Source organism: Oncorhynchus tshawytscha, linkage group LG24, assembly GCF_018296145.1.
Source record: "Oncorhynchus tshawytscha isolate Ot180627B linkage group LG24, Otsh_v2.0, whole genome shotgun sequence".
NCBI classification, from domain to species: domain Eukaryota; kingdom Metazoa; phylum Chordata; class Actinopteri; order Salmoniformes; family Salmonidae; genus Oncorhynchus; species Oncorhynchus tshawytscha.
Window position 1 is genome coordinate 32,932,245 of NC_056452.1, and position 23,943 is coordinate 32,956,187.

At 46.0% G+C, this 23,943-nt stretch overlaps 1 protein-coding gene across 1 annotated transcript in view; it reads right to left on the bottom strand.

Annotated features, from left to right (window-relative positions):
- Positions 1-23,943, bottom strand: part of LOC112237442 (lysosomal-trafficking regulator-like) — a gene marked incomplete at its 5' end in the record, with an annotated part of 134,499 nt that overhangs the window by 70,584 nt on the left and 39,972 nt on the right. Inside the window, 5 exon segments of the mRNA XM_042305698.1 lie at positions 173-338; positions 9,407-9,568; positions 10,365-10,597; positions 12,097-12,343; positions 15,638-16,178. Coding sequence (XP_042161632.1) covers positions 173-338; positions 9,407-9,568; positions 10,365-10,597; positions 12,097-12,343; positions 15,638-16,178 — 1,349 coding nt within the window.

Consider the following 23,943-nt stretch of genomic DNA (forward strand, 5'->3'; position numbering starts at 1 on the left):
GGATGAGGAGGCAACGATTCCCCATCAATTAGCAGTGCAATTTTGAGAGGGTTTATCTAATGTTCCCTCATTAGATTTCAGCTAATCTTGCCCTGTGCCACTGTGTGTGCGTGTCTGTGTGCGCATGACATTGTTTACTACCGGCCACCGTGTGTGTGTTAGGCCCTCTTACCTTCTTCCTGCTTGGCCATGTCCTCTGGGTTGCTCTCGCTGTCTGCCTCGTATCCCTCCTCCTCCCCCAGCACTGGAGCCTCACCACACCCCTGCACCTCGTCTCCCTCCTCAGCCTCAGATAGATCCCCCGCCGGGACCACACTCTCCACACACACTGCTAACTTCTAGAGGGAGAGAGGGAGAAAGGGATAGAGAGAGAATGAGTACAGGGAGAGTGAGAGTAGAGAGAATGGAGAGTAGAGGGAGAGAATAGAGAGAAAGTAGAGAGAATAGAGAGTAGAGGGAGAGAACAGAGAGTAGAGAGAAAGTAGAGAGAATAGAGAAGAGAGCAGAGGGAGAGAATAGAGAGTAGAGGGAGACAATAGAGAGTAGAGGGAGACAATAGAGAGTAGAGGGAGACAATAGAGAGCAGAGGGAGAGAAGAGAGTAGAGGGAGACAATAGAGAGCAGAGGGAGACAATAGAGAGTAGAGGGAGACAATAGAGAGCAGAGGGAGACAATAGAGAGCAGAGGGAGACAATAGAGAGCAGAGGGAGACAATAGAGAGCAGAGGGAGACAATAGAGAGCAGAGGGAGACAATAGAGAGCAGAAGGAGACAATAGAGGAGGGAGACAATAGAGAGCAGAGGGAGACAATAGAGAGTAGAGGGAGACAGAGGGAGACAATAGAGAGCAGAGGGAGACAATAGAGAGCAGAGGGAGACAATAGAGAGCAGAGGGAGACAATAGAGAGCAGAGGGAGACAATAGAGAGCAGAGGGAGACAATAGAGAGCAGAGGGAGACAATAGAGAGCAGAGGGAGACAATAGAGAGTAGAGGGAGACAATAGAGGGAGACAATAGAGAGTAGAGGGAGACAATAGAGAGCAGAGGGAGACAATAGAGAGTAGAGGGAGACAATAGAGAGCAGAGGGAGACAATAGAGAGTAGAGGGAGACAATAGAGAGCAGAGGGAGAGTAGAGAGAAAGTAGAGAGAAAGTAGAGAAAATGGAGAGTAGAGAGAAAGTAGAGGGAGAGAATAGAGAGCAGAGGGAGACAATAGAGAGCAGAGGGAGACAATAGAGAGTAGAGGGAGACAATAGAGAGCAGAGGGAGACAATAGAGAGCAGAGGGAGACAATAGAGAGTAGAGGGAGACAATAGAGAGTAGAGGGAGACAATAGAGAGTAGAGGGAGACAATAGAGAGCAGAGGGAGACAATAGAGAGCAGAGGGAGACAATAGAGAGCAGAGGGAGACAATAGAGAGTAGAGGGAGACAATAGAGAGCAGAGGGAGACAATAGAGAGTAGAGGGAGACAATAGAGAGCAGAGGGAGAGTAGAGAGAAAGTAGAGAGAAAGTAGAGAAAATGGAGAGTAGAGAGAAAGTAGAGGGAGAGAATAGAGAGCAGAGGGAGACAATAGAGAGCAGAGGGAGACAATAGAGAGTAGAGGGAGACAATAGAGAGCAGAGGGAGACAATAGAGAGTAGAGGGAGACAATAGAGAGTAGAGGGAGACAATAGAGAGCAGAGAGACAATAGAGTAGAGGGAGACAATAGAGAGCAGAGGGAGACAATAGAGAGCAGAGGGAGACAATAGAGAGCAGAGGGAGACAATAGAGAGCAGAGGGAGACAATAGAGAGCAGAGGGAGACAATAGAGAGCAGAGGGAGACAATAGAGAGCAGAGGGAGACAATAGAGAGTAGAGGGAGACAATAGAGAGTAGAGGGAGACAATAGAGAGCAGAGGGAGACAATAGAGAGTAGAGGGAGACAATAGAGAGCAGAGGGAGACAATAGAGAGTAGAGGGAGACAATAGAGAGCAGAGGGAGAGTAGAGAGAAAGTAGAGAGAAAGTAGAGAAAATGGAGAGTAGAGAGAAAGTAGAGAGAAAGTAGAGGGAGACAATAGAGAGCAGAGGGAGACAATAGAGAGCAGAGGGAGACAATAGAGAGCAGAGGGAGACAATAGAGAGTAGAGGGAGACAATAGAGAGTAGAGGGAGACAATAGAGAGCAGAGGGAGACAATAGAGAGCAGAGGGAGACAATATAGAGCAGAGGGAGACAATAGAGAGCAGAGGGAGACAATAGAGAGACAGAGGGAGACAATAGAGAGTAGAGGGAGACAATAGAGAGCAGAGGGAGACAATAGAGAGCAGAGGGAGACAATAGAGAGCAGAGGGAGACAATAGAGAGCAGAGGGAGACAATAGAGAGCAGAGGGAGACAATAGAGAGCAGAGGGAGACAATAGAGAGCAGAGGGAGACAATAGAGAGCAGAGGGGGAGACAATAGAGAGTAGAGGGAGACAATAGAGAGCAGAGGGAGAGCAGAGGGAGACAATAGAGAGAGAAGTAGAGAGAAAGTAGAGAAAATGGAGAGTAGAGAGAAAGTAGAGAGAAAGTAGAGGGAGAGAATAGAGAGCAGAGGGAGACAATAGAGAGCAGAGGGAGACAATAGAGAGCAGAGGGAGACAATAGAGAGGGAGACAATAGAGGGGAGACAATAGAGAGCAGAGGGAGACAATAGAGAGCAGAGGGAGACAATAGAGAGCAGAGGGAGACAATAGAGAGCAGAGGGAGAGAATAGAGAGTAGAGGGAGACAATAGAGAGCAGAGGGAGAGTAGAGAGAAAGTAGAGAAAGTAGAGAGTAGAGAGAAAGTAGAGAGAAAGTAGAGGGAGAGAATAGAGAGTAGAGGGTAGAGGGAGAGAATAGAGGGAGAAAGTAGAGAGTAGGGAGAAAGTAGAGGGTAGAGGGAGAGTAGAGAGAAAGTAGAGAGTAGAGGGAGAGTAGAGAGAAAGTAGAGAGTAGAGAGAAAGTAGAGGGAGAGTAGAGAGAAAGTAGAGAGTAGAGAGAAAGTAGAGAGAAAGTAGAGAGTAGAGAGAAAGTAGAGAGTAGAGAGAAAGTAGAGAGAAAGTAGAGAGAACAGAGAGTAGAGAGAACAGAGAGTAGAGAGAACAGAGAGTAGAGTAGAGAGAAAGTAGAGAGTAGAGGGAGAGTAGAGTAGAGAGAAAGTAGAGAGTAGAGGGAGAGTAGAGTAGAGAGAAAGTAGAGAGTAGAGGGAGAGTAGAGAGTAGAGAGAAGAGAGAGTAGAGGGAGAGTAGAGAGAAGAGAGTAGAGGGAGAGTAGAGAGAATAGAGAGTAGAGGGAGAGTAGAGGGTGAGTAGAAAGAGAAGAGAGAAGAGGGAGAGCGAATAGATAGAGGAATAGAGAGTAGAGGGAGAGAATAGGGAGTAGAAGGAGAGAATAGAGACCGAGAATCGAGAGTAGAGGGAGAGAGAGAGTGTAGTGGGAGAGTAGAGTGAGGGAGAGAGAGTAGAGGGAGAAGAAGTTTCTCAAAGTCAGATAAAGTTGTCTCTGGTTAACTCCATCACCAGAGCCAGAAGAGTAACGAGTAACATGAAAGAATGCTGTACAGTACAGAAGCTGTGCTAAAGCTAGGCTAACACAAACATTTCTTACCCATGTTCCAGAACGGTCAGGTTTCTCTGTGGAATGTACTAATTACCCATCAGTCACGTCAAAAAATGACAAAAGCTAAAAAAACTTTTATTCAAGCAACACTCTTAATGTCTGTACTGTTATTAACAACGGGAAAACAACAACGTTTTCAAGAAACAGACCAATAATAAAGAGATTTCAGGTCATAAGACCTGCTTGTATCAGCTGACTAGCTAGACCACCCGGAGGTGCTGTTAGTCTGCTGTACACACACACACACACACACACACAGAGAGAGAGGAAGGACCGATTATCTAACTGTTCATCATTTGTATGCCTGATGGGAACAGTAAACTAGCCTAGACGGCCTTCTGGATTTCAGGTGCTTGAGATAATAAAGACAACATATCCTTCCATTCCATCGTAACACTAAACCTGGAACAGCTACCCACTATATTACAGAGTTAGTAGGTTAACTCATTAAGAACAGTTACCTAGTCCACTATATTACAGAGTTAGTAGGTTAACTCATTAAGAACAGTTACCTAGTCCACTATATTACAGAGTTAGTAGGTTAACTCATTAAGAACAGTTACCTAGTCCACTATATTACAGAGTTAGTAGGTTAACTCATTAAGAACAGTTACCTAGTCCACTATATTACAGAGTTAGTAGGTTAACTCATTAAGAACAGTTACCTAGTCCACTATATTACAGAGTTAGTAGGTTAACTCATTAAGAACAGTTACCTAGTCCACTATATTACAGAGTTAGTAGGTTAACTCATTAAGAACAGTTACCTAGTCCACTATATTACAGAGTTAGTAGGTTAACTCATTAAGAACAGTTACCTAGTCCACTATATTACAGAGTTAGTAGGTTAACTCATTAAGAACAGTTACCTAGTCCACTATATTACAGAGTTAGTAGGTTAACTCATTAAGAACAGTTACCTAGTCCACTATATTACAGAGTTAGTAGGTTAACTCATTAAGAACAGTTACCTAGTCCACTATATTACAGAGTTAGTAGGTTAACTCATTAAGAACAGTTACCTAGTCCACTATATTACAGAGTTAGTAGGTTAACTCATTAAGAACAGTTACCTAGTCCACTATATTACAGAGTTAGTAGGTTAACTCATTAAGAACAGTTACCTAGTCCACTATATTACAGAGTTAGTAGGTTAACTCATTAAGAACAGTTACCTAGTCCACTATATTACAGAGTTAGTAGGTTAACTCATTAAGAACAGTTACCTAGTCCACTATATTACAGAGTTAGTAGGTTAACTCATTAAGAACAGTTACCTAGTCCACTATATTACAGAGTTAGTAGGTTAACTCATTAAGAACAGTTACCTAGTCCACTATATTACAGAGTTAGTAGGTTAACTCATTAAGAACAGTTACCTAGTCCACTATATTACAGAGTTAGTAGGTTAACTCATTAAGAACAGTTACCTAGTCCACTACATTACAGAGTTAGTAGGTTAACTCATTAAGAACAGTTACCTAGTCCACTATATTACAGAGTTAGTAGGTTAACTCATTAACTCATTAAGAACAGTTACCTAGTCCACTACATTACAGAGTTAGTAGGTTAACTCATTAAGAACAGTTACCTAGTCCACTACATTACAGAGTTAGTAGGTTAACTCATTAAGAACAGTTACCTAGTCTACTATATTATAATATTAACTCATTAAGAACAGTTACCTAGTCTACTATATTATAATATTAACTCATTAAGAACAGTTACCTAGTCTACTATATTATAATATTAACTCATTAAGAACAGTTACCTAGTCTACTATATTATAATATTAACTCATTATATTTCAATTCTTCAACGTTACTGCAGAATGTACATTTCTGTCTAAATAGACAAAAGTAATTATTTTTCATGAGACAGCCATAAACAATAACTAATAATGCTGGATAGTTCTAGAATAAGATCAGGAGTATTCAACTCCTTCGTTATGACAAGCCTAAATAAGATTAGGAATATTCAACTCCTTCGTTATGACAAGCCTAAACAGGTTCAAGAATATTGCTAAATAAGTCAGATAATAAGTTGCATGGACTCACTGTGTGCAATAATAGTGTTTCTTAAGGACTACCTCATCTCTTTGTCCCACACAAACAATTATCTGTAAGTCGGGCAGTGAATCTCAAACAGAGATTCAACCACAAAGACCAGGGAGGGAGGTTCTACAATGCCTCGCAAACAAGGTTACCTATTGGGTAGAAAGAAGCTGACATTGAATGTCCCTTTGAGCATGGTGAAGTTATTCATTACACTTCAGATGGTGTATCAATACACCCAGTCACTGCAAAGATACAGGTGTCGTTCCTAACTCAGTTGGCAGAGAGGAAGGAAACTGCTCAGGCATTTCACCATGAGACCAAAGGTGAATTTAAAACAGTTAGAGTGTAATATAGTATGAAACAAAGATAAATGATATAAAAAATGCCTGTCAAAAGCTTTGGACCACCTTAAATACAATTTTGGCAAAAAAGGCAAACTCAGCTCCATCATTTATTAAATCAGATGGCTCCTTCATCACAAAACCCATTGATATCGCCAACTACTTTAATAATTATTAAAGCTTCTCCTTCACCCAAACCTCCCCACCCCTACAAATCAGCCGGGCTAGACCATCTGGACCCTCTACAAATCAGCCGGGCTAGACAATCTGGACCTCTACAAATCAGCCGGGCTAGACAATCTAGACCCTCTCTCTCTAAAATTATCTTTGGAAAATGTTGCAACCCCTATTACTAGCCTCTCTTTCGTGTCGTCTGAGATTCCCATAGATTGGAAAGCAGCTGTGGTAAATCCCCTTCTTCAAAGGGGGAGACACTCTAGACCCAAACTGCAAAAGACCTAAATCTATACGACACTGCCTTTCTTAGGTCTTCGAAAGCCAAGTCAACAAACAGATTACCGACCATTTCGAATCTCACCGTACTTTCTCCGCTATGCAATCTGGTTTCAGAGCTGGTCATGAAAAAACAGGGGAAAAAGTATTTAAACAAGCATTCCGGTGTCAATTCGTTAGAAGGCGAACAGAAGACAGTCCTCTCCTCCTCAATAGCCTCCTTTTTGGCGACAAAGCACAAGTGTTCACTACTGACGAAGAGTTTTGACATCTGAATCATTGTCAGAGGACAAAAACATGCACACATTGAAAAACATCATGCTACTTATCCTTCATCTAGAAAATGTATTGCACAACTAACTGAATTAGTATTTATAACTTTAAACATTTATTTTGGTATCCAACCCTGTAAACGCATGGAAGAGGACAGAGGGCACAGGAGCTGATCAAATCTAATAGAGGAGAGGACCCAGTGCCAAGCAGCAACAGAGTATTAACGTGAGGGAATGATACTGTATTACCTAGTGGACTGCCTTGGACTTGGGCCAAAAAGCTCTACGGGCTCTAGTCAAAAGTAGTCCCACTGCCTAGCCTGACCACTAGTCCTCCTCCCTAGCCTGACCACTAGTCCCTCTCCCTAGCCTGACCACTAGTCCTCCTCCCTAGCCTGACCACTAGTCCTCCTCCCTAGCCTGACCACTAGTCCTCCTCCCTAGCCTGACCACTAGTCCTCCTCCCTGACCACTAGTCCTCCTCCCTAGCCTGAACACTAGTCCTCCTCCCTAGCCTGAACACTAGTCCTCCTCCCTGACCACCAGTCCTCCTCCCTGACCACCAGTCCTCCTCCCTGACCACTAGTCCTCCTCCCTAGCCTGACCGCTAGTCCCCCTCCCTAGCCTGACCGCTAGTCCTCCTCCCTAGCCTGACCGCTAGTCCTCCTCCCTGACCGCTAGTCCTCCTCCCTGACCGCTAGTCCTCCTCCCTAGCCTGACCACCAGTCCTCCTCAATGACCACTAGTCCTCCTCCCTGACCACTAGTCCTCCTCCCTGACCACTAGTCCTCCTCCCTAGCCTGAACGCTAGTCCCCCTCACTAGCCTGACCGCTAGTCCTCCTCACTAGCCTGACCGCTAGTCCTCCTCCCTAGCCTGACCGCTAGTCCTCCTCCCTGACCGCTAGTCCTCCTCCCTAGCCTGACCACTAGTCCTCCTCCCTAGACTGACCACTAGTCCTCCTCCCTGACCACTAGTCCTCCTCCCTGACCACCAGTCCTCCTCCCTGACCACCAGTCCTCCTCCCTGACCACCAGTCCTCCTCCCTGACCACTAGTCCTCCTCCCTAGCCTGACCACCAGTCCTCCTCCCTGACCACCAGTCCTCCTCCCTAGCCTGACCACTAGTCCTCCTCCCTAGCCTGACCACTAGTCCTCCTCCCTAGCCTGACCACTAGTCCTCCTCCCTAGCCTGACCACTAGTCCTCCTCCCTAGCCTGACCACTAGTCCTCCTCCCTAGCCTGACCACTAGTCCTCCTCCCTAGCCTGACCACTAGTCCTCCTCCTAGCCTGACCACTAGTCCTCCTCCCTAGCCTGACCACTAGTCCTCCTCCCTAGCCTGACCACTAGTCCTCCTCCCTAGCCTGACCACTAGTCCTCCTCCCTGACCACTAGTCCTCCTCCCTAGCCTGACCACTAGTCCTCCTCCCTGACCACTAGTCCTCCTCCCTAGCCTGACCACTAGTCTCCCTCCCTAGCCTGACCACTAGTCTCCCTCCCTAGCCTGACCACTAGTCCCCCTCCCTAGCCTGACCACTAGTCCTCCTCCCTGACCACTAGTCCCCCTCCCTAGCCTGACCACTAGTCCTCCTCCCTAGCCTGACCACTAGTCCTCCTCCCTAGCCTGACCACTAGTCCTCCTCCCTAGCCTGACCACTAGTCCTCCTCCCTAGCCTGACCACTAGTCCTCCTCCCTAGCCTGACCACTAGTCCTCCTCCCTAGCCTGACCACTAGTACTCCTCCCTAGCCTGACCACTAGTCCCCCTCCCTAGCCTGACCACTAGTCCCCCTCCCTAGCCTGACCACTAGTCTCCCTCCCTAGCCTGACCACTAGTCTCCCTCCCTAGCCTGACCACTAGTCCTCCTCCCTAGCCTGACCACTAGTACTCCTCCCTGACCACTAGTCCCCCTCCCTAGCCTGACCACTAGTCCCCCTCCCTAGCCTGACCACTAGTCTCCCTCCCTAGCCTGACCACTAGTCTCCCTCCCTAGCCTGACCACTAGTCTCCCTCCCTGGCCTGACCACTAGTCTCCCTCCCTAGCCTGACCACTAGTCTCCCTCCCTAGCCTGACCACTAGTCTCCCTCCCTAGCCTGACCACTAGTCCTCCTCCCTGACCGCTAGTCCTCCTCCCTAGCCTGACCACTAGTCCCCCTCCCTAGCCTGACCACTAGTCTCCCTCCCTAGCCTGACCACTAGTCTCCCTCCCTGGCCTGACCACTAGTCTCCCTCCCTAGCCTGACCACTAGTCTCCCTCCCTAGCCTGACCACTAGTCTCCCTCCCTAGCCTGACCACTAGTCTCCTCCCTAGCCTGACCACTAGTCCTCCTCCCTGACCGCTAGTCCTCCTCCCTAGCCTGACCACTAGTCCTCCTCCCTAGCCTGACCACTAGTCCTCCTCCCTAGCCTGACCACTAGTCCTCCCTGACCACTAGTCCTCCTCCCTGACCACTAGTCCTCCTCCCTCACCACTAGTCCCTCTACCTAGCCTGACCACTAGTCCCTCTACCTAGCCTGACCACTAGTCCCTCTACCTAGCCTGACCACTAGTCCCTCTACCTAGCCTGAAAACCAGTCTCCTCCACTAGTTAGTTAATTCGTTAGTCGCCCTCCACACCACACAGAGCCCTTACTCCTCTCTCCCCAGACAACTCACCCTCTCAGCCTTGTCCTCCTGGGGTTCGGGACTGGAGCAGACCTCGGCCAGGGCCACACGGAGGAGTAAGTCAAACAGGGGCACAGCCAGATCAGAGTTCACGACCCCAGAGTGGGACAACTGATCCCTGACCTCTAGCAGGGTCTCCTCCACTGACTGGAGCTGTAGGGGAAAGGTAGATAGCTTGAATCAAAAGAGATGTATCCATCCATCCGTCCGTCCCTCCCTCTACCAATCTAGTTTCATATTTCAAAGTTAATTAGCCACATGCATACAACGGTACAGTGAAATTCTTACTTGATGACCTGCCGAACAAATCTAAACCTAGAAGAACAGATGTACACAGAATGGCCTGGTGGATATGGGGGCCTGGTCGATATGGGCCTGAATTCCAATTGGAACCCTATTCCCTCGATAGTGCACTGCTTTTGACTAGGGCCCTATAGAACCCTATTCCCTTGATATGGCCCTGGTCAAAAGTAGTCACTTAGGTACTAGGTCTAGGTACCTGTAATGGTACTAGGTCTAGGTACCTGTAATGGTACTAGGTCTAGGTACCTGTAATGGTACTAGGTCTAGGTACCTGTAATGGTACTAGGTCTAGGTACCTGTAATGGTACTAGGTCTAGGTACCTGTAATGGTACTAGGTCTAGGTACCTGTAATGGTACTAGGTCTAGGTACCTGTAATGGTACTAGGTCTAGGTACCTGTAATGGTACTAGGTCTAGGTACCTGTAATGGTACTAGGTCTAGGTACCTGTAATGGTACTAGGTCTAGGTACCTGTAATGGTACTAGGTCTAGGTACCTGTAATGGTACTAGGTCTAGGTACCTGTAATGGTACTAGGTCTAGGTACCTGTAATGGTACTAGGTCTAGGTACCTGTAATGGTACTAGGTCTAGGTACCTGGAATGGTACTAGGTCTAGGTACCTGGAATGGTACTAGGTCTAGGTACCTGGAATGAAAGTTCAGGTTCCATCTTCTGCAGGCCTGAGTTAGCGCTGTGCAGGCAGATCGCAAGCAGGGCCTCCAGCATTCTGATGCTCTGTTGAGGCCACTCTTCCTCCAGCCTCCTGGAAGGATCCTTCTGGGTCCCCTTACCCTCTCCCTGCCCACCCTGGCCTGGGCTCACAGCTTCAGCTGGGTGCTGGCCTGGATCCTCTACTCCCAGGGTGGTGGTGGTTGAACCTTTTAAAAAGAATGTCAAAAAGCTGTCTGAAGACTGAACCGTAGAACACTTTTCATGTCTGTATCTATGTAATGCAGGGGTTCTTAAACTGTTTCAGCCCCGCACCCAAATTAGAAATGCAGTGTTTTCCTGGGAGCCAAGTTCATGAAACCATGCTTCCTTTTGGGGGCCCTAAGCGAGATTTGGTTGGATTAATATCTCTCTCTGCCTATGCAACTGTTCAACATTTAGCCATGGAGCAGAGAGAAAACGTAATTTATGAAAAACAGATTTCAAGTAATTCTACCCATTTTGCCATGGGGTGGAGAGAAATCTTTGTAGTTTTAAAGATAATTTCCTAAATTTCTACACATATTGCCATGCTTATGCCATGTGATCATGATAACTGAGTGAGAGTAACTAACAAAACCAATGGGGCCCCCCGGAGGTCAGGGCCCGCCATGATTACTACAAGTTTAGCTAGCTAGACTAATTTACCAATCCCAAAATTGTTATCGGACATGGTTAATTGAGTGACGGTCAGCGACACATAAAAACACGCTTTTATTTTTAAATTGCACCGAGTCTGTTCTCTTATTCACTATTAACATTCACATTATTCAGTAAATTGACCCCGACTGAGTTCCACTTTTTTATACATATACAGAACCAGTCAAAGGTTTGGACACACCTCATTCCAGGGTTTTTCTTTATTTTTTACTATTTTCTACATTGTAGAATAATAGGGAAGACATCAAAACCAGCACTGTTACCACAGCATTCCGCAGCCATACGCCATCCCATCTGGTTTGGGCTTAATGGGACTATCATTTGTTTTTCAACAGGACAATGACCCAAAATACACCTCCAGGCTGTGTAAGGGCTGTTTGACCAAAGAAGGAGAGTGATGGAGTGCTGCATCAGATGACCTGACCTCCATAATCACCCGTCCTCAACCCAATTGAGATGGTTTGGAATGAGATGGACCACAGAGTTAAGGAAAAGCAGCCAACAAGTGCTCAGCATATGTAGGAACTCCTTCAAGACTGTTGGAAAAGCATTCCAGGTGAATCTGGTTGAGAGAATGCCAAGAGTGTGCAAAGCTGTCATCAAGGCAAAGGGTGGCTACTTTGAAGAATCTTATGTATAAAATATATTTTGATTTGTTTAACATTTTTTTGGTTACTACATGATTCCATGTGTTATTTAATAGTGTTGATGTCTTCACTATTATTCTACAATGTAGAAAACAGTAAAAACAAAGAAAAATCCAGGAATGAGTAGAAACGTTTACATGTGCATTTATTTATTTTTCCCTGACATGACGACCCCCCCCCGTTAACACGGCCCCGCCCCCCGTTAACAAGGCCGCGACCCCCCCGTTAACACTATAAGAAAGGCTGATGTAATGTAGTGCACCACTAAGGGACCTCAACGGAAACGTCTTGGTGGCATCCCAGTTCTGAAACGTATTGTGTATTTGTATTTTTTTATATTGTCAAATAAAAACCAATCAAACCTGTCAGAACTGAGGTTGGTATAGAGGCAGAGGAGGAGTCAGGGTGAGTCTTGTCCTTTCCATCACTCTTCTTCTTGGCCTTGCCTGCCTTGCCATCCGAGGTGTGAGAGATGAGTTTTTGGATGAGCATGGTCATGAGGCGGGAACAGACATCTAGTCCCCCCAGCCGGTAGAACTGTCTCTGGAACACGGGACTCGCCAGGTAGATCCAGCGACACACCGACCACACGTCAGCAGCACGCCGCACCTGTTCAAACATTCATTATTTAAAAGATTATTAGTTCAGATTTGTTTAAATATATAATCCCTCTGGTAAATGACCAAACGTTTATAAAATGTAAATGATATGTATAGTATACACTTAGATGCTTGATATTAATTAAATCAAATTTTATTTGTCACATACACATGGTTAGCAGATGTTAATGCGAGTGTAGCGAAATGCTTGTGCTTCTAGTTCCGACAATGCAGTAATAACCAACAAGTAATCTAGCTAACAATTCCAAAAAAAAACTACTGTCTTATACACAGTGTAAAGGGATAAAGAATATGTACATAAAGATATATGAATGAGTGATGGTACAGAGCAGCATAGGCAAGATACAGTAGATGGTATCGAGTACAGTATATACATATGAGATGAGTATGTAAACCAAGTGGCATAGTTAAAGTGGCTAGTGATACATGTATTACATAAGGATGCAGTCGATGATATAGAGTACAGTATCTACGTATGCATATGAGATGAATAATGTAGGGTATGTAAACATTATATTAGGTAGCATTGTTTAAAGTGGCTAGTGATATATTTTACATCATTTCCCATCAATTCCCATTATTAAAGTGGCTGGAGTTGAGTCAGTGTCATTGACAGTGTGTTGGCAGTAGCCACTCAATGTTAGTGGTGGCTGTTTAACAGTCTGATGGCCTTGAGATAGAAGCTGTTTTTAATTAGGGCTGGCAAAGTGAACGACTGAGTTATGTTTATCAAAATGCTGTGACGCTGTTGATCGCGTCTCCATTTCATCACTGCATGGCGTTCGACCGGTTTACGAACACAACACAGCTCGGCTTTTACATATCTGAAGATTGTGTGGTCAAAGTTATGCCCAACATTACCGGAGATACAGACACATAGATGCCTTCAGAAGTATTCACACTCTTGTGGGATTAAAATGGATTTCATCCTTTTTTTGACACAAAATACTGTAATGTCAAAGAGGAAGACGAATGTCTGAATTCATAAAATATAAAACAATAATAAATACTGTACAAAACATTAAGAACAGTAGCATGAAATAGACAGCTATGATCCCTTGTTAAATCCACTTCAACCAGTGTAGATGAAGGGGAGGAGACAGGTTAAAGAAGGATTTTTAAGACTCGAGACAATTGAGACATGGATTGTGTATGTGTGCCATTCAGAGGGTGAATGGGCAAGACAGAACATTGAAGTTCCTTTGAACGGGATATGGTAGTAGGTGCCAGGCGCACCGGTTTGAGTCAAGAACTGCAATGCTGCTGGGTTTTCAATGCTCAACAGTTTCCTTTGTGTATCAAGAATGGTCCACCACCCAAAAGAAAATCCAACCAACTGGACACAACTGTGGGAAGCATTAGTCAACATGGGCCAGCATCGCTATGGAACGACACCTTGCAGAGTCCATGCCCCGACACACTCAATATTAGGAAGGTGTTCCTAATGTTTTGTCCACTCAGTGTATCTTGATTAGATAAGTATTCAACCCCTTGAGTCAAAACATTAGAATCACCTTCAGCAGCGATTACAGCTGCGAGTCTTTCTGGGTAAGTCTCTAAGAGCTGCGAGTCTTTCTGGGTACGGCCCTAAGAGCTGCGAGTCTTTCTGGGTACGGCTCTAAGAGCTGCGAGTCTTTCTGGGTACGGCTCTAAGAGCTGCGAGTCTTTCTGGGTACGGCCCTAAGAGCTGCGAGTCTTTCTGGGTACGGCTCTAAGAGCTGCGAGTCTTTCTGGGTACGGCTCTAAGAGCTGCGAGTCTTTCTGGGTACGGCTCTAAGAGCTGCGAGTCTTTCTGGGTACGGCCCTAAGAGCTGCGAGTCTTTCTGGGTAAGGCCCTAAGAGCTGCGAGTCTTTCTGGGTAAGGCTCTAAGAGCTGCGAGTCTTTCTGGGTAAGGCTCTAAGAGCTGTGAGTCTTTCTGGGTAAGGCTCTAAGAGCAGTGAGTCTTTCTGGGTACGGCTCACCTTTATTATACAACATTTACCCTTTTCAAAATTACAAAATTGGTTGTTGATCATCGCTAGACGATGATCTGATTTCCAAACAGATTTAAGTCAAAACTGTAACTCTGCCACTCAGGAACATTCAATGTCTTCCTGGTAAGCAGCTCCAGTGTATATTTGCCGTTGTGTTTTAGGTCATTGTCCTGCTGAAAGGTAATTTCATCTCAGTGTCTGGTGGAAACTAAACCAGGTTCATTTTGACTCCTGAACGTATTTATACTTAGGCTTGCCATAACAAAGGGGTTAAATACTTGACTCATTTCAGTTTTTCATTTTTAATTCATTTGTAAAAAATGTAAAAACATAATTCCACTTTGACATAATGGGGTATTGTATGAATGCCGGTGACCAAAAATCTTAATGTAATCCATTTTAGTGTGTAACACCACAAAAAGTGGTAAAAAGTCCAGGGGTGTGAATACTGGCTAAAGGCACAGTGTGGTCTTTCTTTCTGCCCCGGATTGGTGCGCTTGTTGCGGGCCGCTTTAAACTACTCACAAGCCCCAATTCTGGTTGTTAGCTAGCTACCTGATAACTTGACCACTGACTAGGATATGCATTAGGATGGTGGAACTGAACAGGAATAAGCTTCTCAAAGAGATGCTTCAAAGGCAGGCTGCATATGCAAACTGGGTGTGTATGATTGTGTATGTGTGAGAGAATGTGTGTTTCAAGTTTTAGAGTCAAATGCACTAGTACAGTGAAATACCTTTCAAGCTCTCTCCCAACAATGCAGTAATCAATAGCATAGTGTGTGTGTATATGCTTGAAGAGAAGAGAGATTCATTCCAGGTGACTACCTCATGAAGCTGGTTGAGAGAATGTCAAGAGTGTGCAAAGCTGTCCTCAAGGCAAAGGGTGGCTACTTTGAAGAATCTCAAACATAAAATATAGGTTGATTTGTTTAACACGTTTTTGGTTCCTACATGATTCCATATGTGTTATTTCATAGTGTTGATGTCTTCACTATTATTCTACAAGGTAGGAAATAGTAACAATAAAGAGAAACCCTTGAATGAGTAGCTGTTCTAAAACTTTTGAACTGTAGCGTAGATCATTTTGTGTTTCCGTCTCTTACAATCAAAGCCTGTAACAATGTACTGCTTCTTAAATGGAAAAATCTTTATGGACCAACTTTGAGCAAATTAAAACATTTGAATTGCCATTAACTAATGCCATTAACTCAGATAATAATTGTAATTGTTTGACAGCCCTAACATTAACACATTAAACTGGACATTGTGCGATCGATCAAAATAATGCTAAGTTAAAAACACAACACCTGTTCCTTGGAGGGCAGGGCCACGCTGTCAGGTGACAGGCAGGGGAGTCTCCCTCCCAGAGGCTCTGAAGCCGTACTGTCGTACCCTGACGTATCCTCCGAGTCGTTGACCGAGTCACGGTCCGAGTCGGCCTCCTTGCTGACGCAGAGGAACGCCACACACAGGAAGAGGTTGATGGTGTTCAGATGGGTCTCTCCCCGGCCCCTCCCCCTTCCTGCCCCTTGACCAATCCGGCTCCTTGGGCGCGCCTCTTTTAGACACTCGTAGAACTTAGACAGGCTCTGTGGGCCCCCCTCTCCTATGGGACCTGCGGTACTTCCGGCCCCACGGGACCCCAGCTCCTCAGCCAGGCCGAGCGTGGCCTCTCTCTCCTGGGCCTTGGCATGCTCCGGGTCCGGGTCCGGGTCCTGGTGCTCCACTCCAACTCCAAGTATTAACATCTCAAACACTTTGAGGGCCCAGGCCCGGGTCTGGTCCAGGTAGATGAGCTCAGTCACCTGGTTCAGACCGTTACAGGACAGGAAAAGGTTCCTGATGACCCTGACAGGAAGGAGGAGGAACACATCACTTTAATGAGGAGGAGGAGGAACACATCACTTTAATGAGGAGGAGGAGGAACACATCACTTTAATATTTAACTGAAGAGAAGGAAGAAGAAAAGGGTCCGTTTAAAGTCTGGCTGCAGACCGGAGCAGTCTTCTACAATCAGTCTGTATTTAAAGTCTGGCTGCAGTCTTCTACAATCAGCCTGTATTTAAAGTCTGGCTGCAGACCGGAGCAGTCTTCTACAATCAGTCTGTATTTAAAGTCTGGCTGCAGACCGGAGCAGTCTTCTACAATCAGTCTGTATTTAAAGTCTGGCTGCAGACCGGAGCAACCTTCTACAATCAGTCTGTATTTAAAGTCTGGCTGCAGTCTTTTACAATCAGTCTGTATTTAAAGTCTGGCTGCAGTCTTCTGTATTTAATCAGTCTGTATTTAAAGTCTGGCTGCAGACCGGAGCAGTCTTCTACAATCAGTCTGTATTTAAAGTCTGGCTGCAGACCGGAGCAGTCTTCTACAATCAGTCTGTATTTAAAGTCTGGCTGCAGACCGGAGCAGTCTTCTACAATCAGTCTGTATTTAAAGTCTGGCTGCAGTCTTCTACAATCAGTCTGTATTTAAAGTCTGGCTGCAGACCGGAGCAACCTTCTACAATCAGTCTGTATTTAAAGTCTGGCTGCAGACCGGAGCAGTCTTCTACAATCAGTCTGTATTTATAGTCTGGCTGCAGACTTCTACAATCAGTCTGTATTTAAAGTCTGGCTGCAGACCGGAGCAGTCTTCTACAATCAGTCTGTATTTAAAGTCTGGCTGCAGTCTTCTACAATCAGTCTGTATTTAAAGTCTGGCTGCAGTCTTCTACAATCAGTCTGTATTTAAAAAGTCTGGCTGCAGACCGGAGCAACCTTCTACAATCAGTCTGTATTTAAAGTCTGGCTGCAGACCGGAGCAACCTTCTACAATCAAGTCTGTATACAGAATATACAGTTGAAGTCAGAAGTTTACATACACCTTAGCCAACTACATTTAAACTCAGTTTTTCACAATTCCTGACATTTAATCCTAGTAACAATGCCCTGTCTTAGGTCAGTTAGGATCACCACTTTATTTTAAGAATGTGAAATGTCAGAATAATAGTAGAGAATGATTTATTTCAGCTTTTATTTCTTTCATCACATTCCCAGTGGGTCAGAAGGTCACATACACTCAATTAGTATTTGGTAGCATTGCCTTTAAATTGTTTAGCTCAAATGTTTTGGGTAGCCTTCCACAAGCTTCCCACAATAAGTTGGGTGAATTTTGGCCCATTCCTCCTGACAGAGCTGGTGTAACTGAGTCAGGTTTGTAGGCCTCCTTGCTCGCACACGCTTTTTCAGTTCTGCCCACAAATATTCTATAGGATTGAAGTCAGGGCTTTGTGATGGCCGCTCCAATAGCTTGACTTTGTTGTCCTTAAGCCATTTTGCCACAAATTTGGAAGTATGCTTGGGGTCAATGTTCATTTGGAAGATCCATTTATGACCAAGCTTTAGCTTCCTGACTGATGTCGTGAGATGTTGTTTCAATATATCCACATAATTTTCCTACCTCATGATGCCATCTATTTTGTGAAGTGCACCAGTTCCTCCTGCAGCAAAGCACCCCCACAACATGATGCTGCCCCCCCCCGTGCTTCACGGTTGGGATGGTGTCCTCGGCTTGCAAGCCTCCCCCTTTTTCCTCCAAACATAACAATGGTCATATTATGGCCAAACAGTTCTATTTTTGTTTAATCAGACCAGAGGACATTTCTCCAAAAAGTATCATATTTTGTCCTCATGTGCAGTTGCAAACCGTAGTCTGGCTTTTTTATGGCGGTTTTGGAGTAGTGGCTTCTTCCTTGCTGAGCGGCATTTCAGGTTATGTCAATATAGGACTAGTTTAACTGTGGCTAGAGATGCTTTTGTACCTGTTTCCTCCAGCATCTTCACAAGGTCCTTTGTTGTTGTTCTGGGATTGATTTGCACATTTCGCACCAAAGTACGTTAATCTCTAGGAGACAGAATCTCCTTCCTGAGTGGTATGACGGCTGCGTGGTCCCATGGTGTTTATACTTGTGTACTATTGTTTATACAGATGAACGTGGTACCTTCAGGCGTTTGGAAATTGCTCCCAAGGATGAACCAGACTTTTGGAGGTCTACAATTTTTTGTCTGAGGTCTTGGCTGATTTCTTTTGATTTTCCCATGATGTCAAGCAAAGAGGCAGAGTTTGAAGGTAGGCCTTGAAATACATCCACAGGTACACCTCCAATTGACTCAAATGACATCATTTTCCAAGCTGTTTAAAGGCACAGTCAATTTAGTGTATGTAAACTTCTGACCCACTGGAATTGTGAGAGTGAATTATAAATGAAATAATCTGTCTGTAAACAATTGTTGGAAAAATGACTTGTGTCATGCACAAAGTAGATGTCCTAACCGACTTGCCAAAACTATAGTTTGTTAAGAGATTTATGGAGTGGTTGAAAAACAAGTTTTAATGACTCCAACCTACAGTGCCTTGCGAAAGTATTCGGCCCCCTTGAACTGCGACCTTTTGCCACATTTCAGGCTTCAAACATAAAGATATAAAACTGTATTTTTTTGTGAAGAATCAACAACAAGTGGGACACAATCATGAAGTGGAACGACATTTATTGGATATTTCAAACTTTTTTAACAAATCAAAAACTGAAAAATTGGGCGTGCAAAATTATTCAGCCCCCTTAAGTTAATACTTTGTAGCGCCACCTTTTGCTGCGATTACAGCTGTAAGTCGCTTGGGGTATGTCTCTATCAGTTTTGCACATCGAGAGACTGAAATTTTTTCCCATTCCTCCTTGCAAAACAGCTCGAGCTCAGTGAGGTTGGATGGAGAGCATTTGTGAACAGCAGTTTTCAGTTCTTTCCACAGATTCTCGATTGGATTCAGGTCTGGACTTTGACTTGGCCATTCTAACACCTGGATATGTTTATTTTTGAACCATTCCATTGTAGATTTTGCTTTATGTTTTGGATCATTGTCTTGTTGGAAGACAAATCTCCGTCCCAGTCTCAGGTCTTTTGCAGACTCCATCAGGTTTTCTTCCAGAATGGTCCTGTATTTGGCTCCATCCACCTTCCCATCAATTTTAACCATCTTCCCTGTCCCTGCTGAAGAAAAGCAGGCCCAAACCATGATGCTGCCACCACCATGTTTGACAGTGGGGATGGTGTGTTCAGGGTGATGAGCTGTGTTGCTTTTACACCAAACATAACATTTTGCATTGTTGCCAAAAAGTTCAATTTTGGTTTCATCTGACCAGAGCACCTTCTTCCACATGTTTGGTGTGTCTCCCAGGTGGCTTGTGGCAAACTTTAAACAACACTTTTTATGGATATCTTTAATGGCTTTCTTCTTGCCACTCTTCCATAAAGGCCAGATTTGTGCAATATACGACTGATTGTTGTCCTATGGACAGAGTCTCCCATCTCAGCTGTAGATCTCTGCAGTTCATCCAGAGTGATCATGGGCCTCTTGGCTGCATCTCTGATCAGTCTTCTCCTTGTATGAGCTGAAAGTTTAGAGGGACGGCCAGGTCTTGGTAGATTTGCAGTGGTCTGATACTCCTTCCATTTCAATATTATCGCTTGCACAGTGCTCCTTGGGATGTTTAAAGCTTGGGAAATCTTTTTTGTATCCAAATCCGGCTTTAAACTTCTTCACAACAGTATCTCGGACCTGCCTGGTGTGTTCCTTGTTCTTCATGATGCTCTCTGCGCTTTTAACGGACCTCTGAGACTATCACAGTGCAGGTGCATTTATACGGAGACTTGATTACACACAGGTGGATTGTATTTATCATCATTAGTCATTTAGGTCAACATTGGATCATTCAGAGATCCTCACTGAACTTCTGGAGAGAGTTTGCTGCACTGAAAGTAAAGGGGCTGAATAATTTTGCACGCCCAATTTTTCAGTTTTTGATTTGTTAAAAAAGTTTGAAATATCCAATAAATGTCGTTCCACTTCATGATTGTGTCCCAATTGTTGTTGATTCTTCACAAAAAATACAGTTTTATATCTTTATGTTTGAAGCCTGAAATGTGGCAAAAGGTCGCAGTTGAAGGGGGCCGAATACTTTCGCAAGGCACTGTAAGTGGATGTAAACTTCCAAACGATTCTAACACAATACAACCCTCTCAAATGATTCTAACACAATACAACCCTCTCAAACGATTCTCCTACAAAATACAACCCTCTCAAACGATTCTAACACAATACAACCCTCTCAAACGATTATCCTACACAATACAACCCTCTCAAACGATTATAATACAATACAACCCTCTCAAACGATTATAATACAATACAGGAGGGAGGGACCCCCATACCACACTGTTCCATTGACCCCCTCCATACCACACTGTTTCATTGACCCCCAATACCACACTGTTTCATTGACCCCCAATACCACACTGTTCCATTGACCCCCATACCACACTGTTTCATTGACCCCCATACCACACTGTTTCATTGACCCCCCCAATACCACACTGTTCCATTGACCCCCCCCATACCACACTGTTTCATTGACCCCCCATACCACACTGTTTCATTGACCCCCAATACCACACTGTTCCATTGACCCCCCCATACCACACTGTTCCATTGACCCCCCATACCACACTGTTCCATTGACCCCCCCCATACCACACTGTTCCATTGACCCCCCATACCACACTGTTCCATTGACCCCCCATACCACACTGTTTCATTGACCCCCCATACCACACTGTTCCATTGACCCCCCATACCACACTGTTTCATTGACCCCCCATACCACACTGTTTCATTGACCCCCAATACCACACTGTTTCATTGACCCCCAATACCACACTGTTTCATTGACCCCCCCATACCACACTGTTTCATTGACCCCCCATACCACTGTTTCATTGACCCCCCCCAATACCACACTGTTTCATTGACCCCCCAATACCACACTGTTTCATTGACCCCCATACCACACTGTTTCATTGACCCCCCTAATACCACACTGTTTCATTGACCCCCCATACCACACTGTTTCATTGACCCCCCCAATACCACACTGTTTCATAACCCCCCCATACCACACTGTTTCAATGACCCCCCATACCACACTGTTTCATTGACCCCCATACCACACTGTTCCATTGACCCCCCATACCACACTGTTCCATTGACCCCCCATACCACTGTTTCATAACCCCCCATACCACACTGTTTCATTGACCCCCCATACCACACTGTTTCATTGACCCCCATACCACACTGTTCCATTGACCCCCCATACCACACTGTTTCATTGACCCCCCATACCACACTGTTCCATTGACCCCCCCATACCACACTGTTCCATTGACCCCCATACCACACTGTTCCATTGACCCCCCATACCACACTGTTCCATTGACCCCCATACCACACTGTTTCATTGACCCCCCATACCACACTGTTCCATTGACCCCCCATACCACACTGTTCCATTGACCCCCCCCATACCACACTGTTCCATTGACCCCCCCCATACCACACTGTTCCATTGACCCCCCATACCACACTGTTCCATTGACCCCCCATACCACACTGTTCCATTGACCCCCCATACCACACTGTTCCATTGACCCCCCGCCATACCACACTGTTCCATTGACCCCCATACCACACTGTTCCATTGACCCCCCATACCACACTGTTCCATTGACCCCCCATACCACACTGTTCCATTGATGACCCCCCATACCACACTTTCCCATTGACCCCCCCATACCACACTTTCCCATTGACCCCCCATACCACACTGTTCCATTGACCCCCCCCATACCACACTGTTCCATTGACCCCCATACCACACTGTTCCATTGACCCCCCCATACCACACTGTTCCATTGCCCCCCATACCACACTGTTCCATTGACCCCCATACCACAGTGTTTCATTGACCCCCCATACCACAGTGTTTCATTGACCCCCATACCACAGTGTTTCATTGACCCCCATACCACAGTGTTTCATTGACCCCCCATACCACACTGTTTCATTGACCCCCCCCATACCACACTGTTTCATTGACCCCCCATACCACACTGTTTCATTGACCCCCCAATACCACACTGTTTCATTGACCCCCCAATACCACACTGTTTCATTGACCCCCCAATACCACACTGTTTCATTGACCCCCCCAATACCACACTGTTCCATTGCCCCCCCATACCACACTGTTCCATTGACCCCCCCATACCACACTGTTCCATTGCCCCCCCATACCACACTGTTCCATTGACCCCCCATACCACAGTGTTTCATTGACCCCCCATACCACAGTGTTTCATTGACCCCCCATACCACAGTGTTTCATTGACCCCCATACCAGTGTTTCATTGACCCCCCCATACCACACTGTTTCATTGACCCCCATACCACACTGTTTCATTGACCCCCATACCACACTGTTTCATTGACCCCCATACCACACTGTTTCATTGACCCCCAATACCACACTGTTTCATTGACCCCCCAATACCACACTGTTTCATTGACCCCCCCAATACCACACTGTTTCATTGACCCCCCCCAATACCACACTGTTTCATTGACCTCCCCCATACCACACTGTTTCATTGACCTCCCCCATACCACACTGTTTCATTGACCCCCATATCACACTGTTTCATTGACCCCCATACCACACTGTTTCATTGACCCCCCATACCACACACAGTTTCATTGACCCCCATACCACACAGTTTCATTGACCCCCCATAACAAACAGTTTCATTGACCCCCCATAACAAACAGTTTCATTGACCCCCATAACAAACAGTTTCATTGACCCCCCATAACACACAGTTTCATTGACCCCCTATAACACACGGTTTCATTGAACCCCCATACCACACAGTTTCATTGACCCCCCATACCACTCTTCAATTGGTTAGGTTAAGGCCAAGTCTGATAAATCTACCATGACAGATTTTGACTCGCTCGCCTCTTTCTATCTATTAGCCGTCAAATCCTCCAATGACCTTTGTAAGGTAATAAGGAAACAAGGACAAAAGGAAGGATTTGACAGCTAGGAACATTTACAGACACAGCCAGAAGGAATGGGTGGAGAAGGGGACAGGAGGGAGGGACGGGGGCAGGAGGGAGGGACGGGGGGAGAAGGGGGCAGGAGAGAGGGACGGGAGGAGAAGGGGGCAGGAGAGGGGACGGGAGGAGAAGGGGGCAGGAGGGAGGGACGGGGAGGAGAAGGGGGCAGGAGGGAGGGACGGGGAGAAGGGGGCAGGAGAGAGGGACGGGAGGAGAAGGGGGCAGGAGAGAGGGACGGGAGGAGAAGGGGGCAGGAGAGAGGGACGGGAGGAGAAGGGGGCAGGAGAGGGGACGGGAGGAGAAAGGGGCAGGAGAGAGGGACGGGAGGAGAAGGGGGCAGGAGAGAGGGACGGGAGGAGAAGGGGGCAGGAGAGAGGGACGGGAGGAGAAGGGGGCAGGAGAGAGGGACGGGGAGGAGAAGGGGGCAGGAGAGAGGGACGGGAGGAGAAGGGGGCAGGAGAGAGGGACGGGAGGAGAAGGGGGCAGGAGAGAGGGACGGGAGGAGAAGGGGGCAGGAGAGAGGGACGGGAGGAGAAGGGGGCAGGAGAGAGGGACGGGAGGAGAAGGGGGCAGGAGAGAGGGACGGGAGGAGAAGGGGGCAGGAGAGAGGGACGGGAGGAGAAGG